The 7,883-nt window shown below is 36.4% G+C and overlaps 1 protein-coding gene across 9 annotated transcripts in view; it reads left to right on the forward strand.

Annotated features, from left to right (window-relative positions):
• LOC102490999 (sentrin-specific protease 1) overlaps nt 1–7,883 on the forward strand; it is a gene marked incomplete at its 3' end in the record, with an annotated part of 52,586 nt that overhangs the window by 35,080 nt on the left and 9,623 nt on the right. For all 9 annotated transcript variants that reach the window (XM_014582101.2, XM_014582100.1, XM_014582102.1 and 6 more), the window contains 3 exon segments: nt 4,383–4,486; nt 4,569–4,852; nt 6,298–6,352. In XM_014582101.2, coding sequence (XP_014437587.1) covers nt 4,383–4,486; nt 4,569–4,852; nt 6,298–6,352 — 443 coding nt within the window.

Below are 7,883 nucleotides of genomic sequence, written 5' to 3' on the forward strand. Positions count from 1 at the left end.
TGGCTGCAAAATTGCGCCTGCCTGTGTGCATACCTGCCCAGAAATCCAGGAGGAGAAGCTTACATTACAGTTCAAGGAATTGATCATATCTAGTTCCTGCCCTGTGGAGCTTACATTACAATTAAAGGACACAAACTCTATTGCAAAACAAGAAAAAGGAAGTTTACTTCTCAAGTACTTGTATCCTTTCTACTAGAATAGCCAGAAAATACACAATGTGTTATTGATATTAATATATATTTGGTAATTGTCTGTCTAACTGCTATTTCTATAGCTGTCACTGAAATGCTTAGTGAATGCACTAGACAGTCTCTTCACAAGCACTAAAAAGGAAAAATCACCTTTATCTTACATTACTGTGTTAATGTCTAAGGAATAAAATAATGGGGTTTACTTTTTTTAATTAATTAATTTATTTTCTGAAACATTTTTTAAAAATTAATTAATTTATATTCATTCACTGAGTATCATCACAGCATACAAAATGTGATTTTCCATCCAGAATATACTGCATAGTGGCTTAATCATACATGTTATCATCAATAATTTTCCATTTCTAGTTTCATATATATATATGTATATGTATATTTTGCTCCTATTTCTCACCCTCTGCCATTTCTCACCATCCTCCCACACTATCTCAGGTGTCTACAGTTGTTTTCCATTCCTTTTCCCCCCACATTTTATTGATCACAAAATTTCTTAAGTAATCTAACTACTTTCAATAGCAAGTTCAGCTGGTATATATAGATCTGTGAATACATGTCTGACTTAAGGCCTGAAACTCTGAGTAGAATGAATATGCTATAAGGTAGCACCTAGCTGATGCTACATAGCTTATTATGGTACTTACATTTTTAATATATTTTTTTTAGGGAACCAGCAGTTAGCGTAATGGCTATGTCGCTGGACTCCCACGTAGTCGACCGCGGTTCGTGTCCCGGACCCGGTGGCTTAAAACTCACGCCGGGCGCGTGTGCGTGCGTGCCCAAGATCCCGAGAGGAGAATGGAGGAGAAGGGATTGCGGCGTGACCATCCCCCCTGGGGGGTGATTTCTCGCTTTCTGTCTCTATGTCTCTCTCTGTCTGTCTGGCGAGCGCACGCGCCCTACAGTGAAAAAAAAAAAAAAGAAAAAAAAAAAAAAAAAAAAATATATATTTTTTTTAATTTCAAGAAAAGTTTTAGGTTTAATAAATCAAAGAAATGCTAAGGAACTTTGCTTAAAACTTAAAGCCAGGAAACAGGTTGGAATTCTGTTCAAATAGTAGGTACATGAACCTATTGACAGCTTAAGACAGGACAAAAATCCTTAAAACTGGAAAACAAAGCCTAGAAGAAAATCAGCAATGTTTTAGTCAAAAGTCATAAACTGCTATTTCACCAGTTTAGTCTCCTCTGTTGTGGTTCGATCTTCCCGATTAAATTCTGGGATATAACATTCACCTTCAGATTTGTCCCTATGATTAAGTTGGCCCTTTTCTTAGTTTTTAAATGTTTATTTCTGTGTATATTTAATTTTCCTGGTATAACACTTCCTTGAGAACTTCTTGGAGATTTGGTCTAGTGTTGGTAAATTCTTTCAGATTTTATTTATCTGAGAATGTTCTTGCCTTTTCTTCCCATATGCTGGGTATAGTATTCTTGGTTGACATTGCTTTTTCCTTAACATTTTGAATATATTTTCCCATTCTTTGCTTGCTCGCTTTGTTTCCGATGAGAAGTCTGCTGTTAATCTAATGGGATAAGCTTTGTAGGTAGCTTGACGTTTCTCTCTTGGCAATCTTAGTATCTCGTCTTTGTCTGTGGATTTGGTCAATCTAGCTATACTGTGTCTTGGAGATTTTCTTAGGTTGATTCTGTGTGGGGTCCTTTGTATTTCTTGGGACTGAATCTTTGAATGCCTCTCTAGGTTTGGAAAATTTTCTTGCAGGATTTCATGGAATAGAATATCAATGCCCTTATGAATCTCTTCGCCTTCTGGGATACCAATTATCCGAATGTTTGGACGTTTGATGGTATCTAGTATTTCTCATATATTATGCTCATTTTGGGGGGCAATTTTCTCAGACTTTGTGGTGGATTTTTCTAGGCCAGTAATTTTATCTTCTACATCTGAGATTAGTTTTTCAGTATGGTCTAGTCTACTTTTAATACTTTCAAGGGAAATTTTTATTTCCTGTATTGTAGCCTTCATCTCTAACAGTTCCACTTGATTCTTTTGTAAAGTGTGTAATTCCTCTTTTAGATCTTGTAAGAGTTTCCTCACCTCCTAGAACTCATTGGCTCCTTTCTCCTGCCTCTTCTGCAGTTCATTGTACCTCTTTCTCTTTTATCTCTGTTAGCTTTGTCACTATGAATATTTCTAAATTATTTATCAGATATTTCCATGAGATTCATTGTACTGTCTGAGAATGAAGAGGAGTTATTCTTGGATGAGAGGTATTTTGTTGCTTTCTCTTATTTCTTTCTTGGGTCACAAGAAATTTCTAGTCATCTGATAGATGGTGCGATTTTTCCAGATTCTTGAAGTTCAATCTAAACGTTCAGAAGTGTGCAGAAGGACGTTATCTGCAATCTCTCTTCTGTTCTGTTTTTACTCTTTGTGCATCAGATTCAGTGGTAATAGACCAATATTCTGACCCTAATCATATTCAGATGTTTGGATCCTGTTCACAAGGACCTGTCTAAACACTTAGGGCATGGAGGCCACTAGAAATGATTCTGGAGGGGGATGTCTCTGCAGAAAATCTTCATTTTTGGTCAAGGAAAGCAAGATTTCACAACTCAAGTTCAGTATCTATTTCAGGATCGGGGTTTACTTTTTTTACATGGAATATTTGAAGTTTATTTTTCTCTCGGATAATTTTTCCATCTAATGCTCAACTAGTTCTTCCTTTTCTTACCATTCAAGTGTTCAAATTTAAGGATGGCTCCTTCTCATAAGTTGTCATGCTTCACAGTTCAAGTGTATTGCGGTAGATCAGTAACGTTATAGTGACACTGTAAGTGTAATTTACTGTGAAGCAAAAAATGAAAAAGGATTCAAGTTAGGTAGCTGTATTAAACTATATACAATATTTTTTAAAAATTACTGGGGGGCTGGCTCTGTAATGTATTGATTAAAGAAATGGATTGCACATGGCCTGTTGTAGTTCAAATCTCAGACCCACCAGCTAGAAAAAAACAATGCTAAGCACAGACAAAATCCTGACGGGATGGAAAAAATAGAAGGGATTGTAGCATGATCATAACTTATTGGGGGTTGCTTTTCCCCTCTACCTCCCTCTCTCTGTTTCTCTCTGGTGAGTGCACATGCCCTCTAACAGTTAAAAAAATTAAAAAGTTAAAAAAGATTACTGGGCTTATTACTTAATGAACACAGTCCGTTGCTTCAGGGAATCTGTTTTAGTTACTTACCTACAGTTACAACATCACATGTAAATAATCTGGTGCTCTACTAAGTAACCTCATTTCTTCCTCCTCTTTTTGTTCACACTGACCTTATTTCTTGAACACATTGGGCACATTCCTGTCTTGGCTTTATGTTTGTGTTTCTCTATCTGGAATACTTTTATTTAATTCTTCTCTTGGCTCAGATTTTTGCTGAAATATCATTTCAGAGAGATCTTATCTCTTCTTGCTGTTCTCTTTTTAACTTTCTTGACACTTCCTGACTCATTTTTGACCAGGTCCTTTAATTGTAATGTAAGCTCTACAGGACAGGAACTAGTTATGATCAGTTCCTTGAACTGCAATATAACCTCCTCAAGAAAGGGTAGGAACTGTATTTTATTTAATGTACTATCTTTAGTGACTGGAACATTGTAGATGTTCACATTATTGAATGAATGTTATGGAGTATGTGGATGTGGTTTTTCTAAATTTAGTATTGGGATTTATGGGGGGGGCGAGGAGTAAATAGCTGTTAGTGAGGAAAACCATCTCTGGAGAATACCTGCACTTGGATAGGATGAGGTAGTGTTGAGAAGCTATCTCTATAAAACTGAATTTGACTGTTCTGTTTACTTTGTGATTTTTTTTTAAACAAGTATATGAAAAAAGAGATTTGTTAGAATCTCAATTAGAAATTCTCAATGTTTGACTCAAAAGTCATAGTTTCATATCCTATAGCTTTTCTGCACTGTTATTTACATGTATGCCCCATAATTTAAAATATATATACCACCTGGTATTTACTTTACTCAACTCCTCTTCCATATACTTAATCTCATTCTAGAATATCCCTGATGTATTGTAATTCTTAGTTATCTTCAGGACTCACCTGAGCTTCTATAGGACTTTTGGGATTCTGTCTACATGCTGCTTTGAGAAATATCTCATTGGATATGTTAACGGTTTCTTTAATTTTTTTCTCTTACAGACTGTTCAAGAAGAAGAAAGAGAGATTTATCGGCAGCTGCTACAGATGGTCACAGGCAAACAGTTTTCTGTAGCCAAACCCACCACACATTTTCCTTTACACCTGTGAGTTACAGAAGCATATTTCAAATGAATTTAATCTTACAGTTTGCTGTTTGATATTGAAACTGTATTTTTCTCTTGCTAGGTCTCGATGTCTTAGTTCCAGTAAGAATACTTTGAAAGACTCACTGTATAAAAATGGAAATTCTTGCACATCTCAGATCATTAGCTCTGATACTTCATCATCTGGATCTGCCAGCATTTTAACTGCCCAGGAACAGCTGTCCCATGGTGTATATTCTCTGCCATCTTATACCCCTGATGTTGCATTTGGATCCAAAGATTCTGATCCTCTCTGTCAACCTCACCATCATCACTCTCTTTCTCATCAATCAGATAACCTACCATCTTCAAATACACAATCCGAAGGTAAAAGTAGTGATGTACAACTACAGTTTTAATCATAGCTAATTAACTGTTTATTGGATCTATTACAGCCAACATTATAATGTTCATATAATTTTAACATATAGGATGCTTTAAATGCATACGATTCAGCTAACCATTCTATAAGTAAACTACTTATAGAAGCTACTTATACTGCGTTTCCCCCACGTAGTATAAGTGATTTGATATTTTATTTCAGTGATTAACTTCCTGAGCAATTTAGTCAGAGTACATTCAGCCCAGATGCTTCACTTATCTGCTTCCATTACTTCACAATAAAAAGTGTAAGAGCTTTGAAACATCAAATAAACATTGAAGTACAAGTATTTACCTTGTAATACTTCTTAAACCTGTATCATAGGTTTATGCATGTTACAATGGTAATCAGCTGATTTTAGAAAGAAAAAGTTTTCTACCTAGTTTTGAACTAACCAAAATACTCAGTTTCTTAGCATTGCAGTTAATGCATTAGGTTTCTTTGTTTCCTTTTTCTCCTTCTTCATGTATTTCGGTATGTAACTTAAAACTTGAGAACACTAGAAATCTTTGATAGATGGGGCACTAGTCTCTAAGATACTCCCCTTTTTCCTCAGGTCATTTGATTTTTTTTAAAATCTACTGGTTATTTTATAAAAATTCTCACTAGAGGGTCAGTTTTTGCTAGCATCATTATATAGCTACATATATTTATGAAAACTTACATTTTGTGAGGTGATTTACTGAGAACTGTTATTTAATGAGAAACCCAGAAAACCCTTTAATTTCAGAAACATACATTGTGTGGCAAATACTTAGATAAAACTAAATTGCACCAAATATGCTACATTGTACTGTGGAATTACTTCTTTTTAACCATTTAATTATTACTCTAAATGGGGTTCTAGTCAAAATGCTTTAGAAGTACTTGATTCCTTCCTTCGAGGAGTATTTAACATAGAAAATAAATGATAGAATGATAACATTTGTACTTTTTGACCTCCTCCTACAATGCTATTTCTCTTTCTGTATTCCCCTCTCCCTTCCTCTCTCCTTCTCCCCATTCCTTACTGTTTCCCTTCCTCTCTTTCTCTTTCACCTAATGTAATGTTGATATAGATTATGAACTAAGTGCATTTTGAGAAATCCTTATTCCCCCCCAAACAAAGAGGAAGCACAGTGAATAAGCACAGCCTAGGAATGATGTTGAAAGGCAAATATGCTTATATTTCAGAGTGATTTTCTTATTTGTGAGACAAACTTTTCACTAAAACCTGGTTCTGGTTTTGGTGAAAATGGACCTTTCTCTCTTTCTCTACCATCTTACCTTTGTCCTGACTGCATTGTTTATGGAAATAGACTATGACAAAGTATGGGAACTAAAACATGTAGACAGTATGATTGTATGGAATTTTATTAACAGTGAGATGCTCCTGTGTTTCTTCGTTTAGGATCAGACTCTGTGATTTTACTCAAAGTGAAAGATTCCCAGACTCCAACTCCCAGGTAAACTTTGGAAAAAGATTTATTCTTGGTTTTTTTTTTTTTTTTTTCAATTTTTTTTTCAGTTTATTTATTACTTTTACGAATGAGAGAGAGAGACAGAGAGACAGTCACCCCCAGTGGGGTGCTGATGCCACAATCTACCCCTAGCTCTTAGCCAGCCTCAAATCTTGGGAACGCATGTGCCCAGGGTACCCAGAGAGGCCTCTGGACTTAAAGCAAGAATCTTACCATGTAGATCAGCCCTGTAGAGCATTATGTTGTACCATAGTGCCAAAGATAATTCTTTACTTTTTTTCAATTTTTTTTCAGTTTATTTATTACTTTTACGAATGAGAGAGAGAGACAGAGAGACAGTCACCCCCAGTGGGGTGCTGATGCCACAATCTACCCCTAGCTCTTAGCCAGCCTCAAATCTTGGGAATGCATGTGCCCAGGGTACCCAGAGAGGCCTCTGGACTTGAAGCAAGAATCTTACCATGTAGATCAGCCCTGTAGAGCATTATGTTGTACCATAGTGCCAAAGATAATTCTTTACCATGTTTTCCCTTTCTTTAATCATGATTTCTTCACTAAGAGTTACATAGTATAAATATAAAACTGCCTCAATTAAGACATTTCTCATGTATTATTTGAATTATTTCAGTGACTTTCTATTCTCATTTCTCCAGCTTCCTTTCAGTTTCTCTTCTTTTTTTCAAATACCAGAGGGCAAGTTCTCACCAGAGGGACACAGAGAGGGAGCACCCCTCCATGGAGGTGTGGTCACACTGGAATCCTTTCTTCTCCTCCATTTCTCCATCCTGTCAGGATATGAGCATCCGTGCATACATGCCCACTGTATTTTTCAAACCATGAGGGCTAGAGTTTGAACTGCCTTGGCCATGTGGGATCCAGCTGCCTTAACTACTAGGCCAAATGGTTGGCCCCTCTACTTGTACCTCATTCTATCTGCAGCCATACCATGTTCTCCAGTCGGTCCTTCTGCCTTATTCTGTCTACCAGTCCATCTTTGTGATGCAACAAGAGTGATGTTTTTAAAATTCATATCTGGTCATCCATTAAAGGAGTTTAATAATCATTTGTTAATAATCATTTAAACTCCTTCAAAGGTGGCTTATCAAACTTAGAATTAAGCCCACACTCCTTTGTATGATAAACAAAGCACTTCCTCCATAAGCCTCACTTCCTATTGTACATTTTTTTTTTTACCACTAACAAGTATTTATTGAGAGCTTCCTATGTGCTAGGGACTAGTATAGCTGTTGAGGTTAACACTAGTGAACAAGATGGAAGTCTCTGCTCTTAAGGAGCTTGCATTCTAGTTAGAGAGAGGAGGGGTGTTGAGCAGTGAATGAACAAATAAGCGAATATGCCTGGTAGTAATAAGTGCTGGGAAGAAAAATAAAGCCAAGTGGTACATAGACTAGATATAGGGAGGATACCTATGTTCATCTAGAGTGGTTGGGGCACATCTCTGACAAAATGACATTTGAAGAGAGGCATGAGATGAGAGAGGGAACCATATGGAAAT

This window comes from Tupaia chinensis, unplaced genomic scaffold, assembly GCF_000334495.1.
Source record: "Tupaia chinensis unplaced genomic scaffold, TupChi_1.0 Scaffold142262_1, whole genome shotgun sequence".
Taxonomy (NCBI): Eukaryota; Metazoa; Chordata; class Mammalia; order Scandentia; family Tupaiidae; genus Tupaia; species Tupaia belangeri.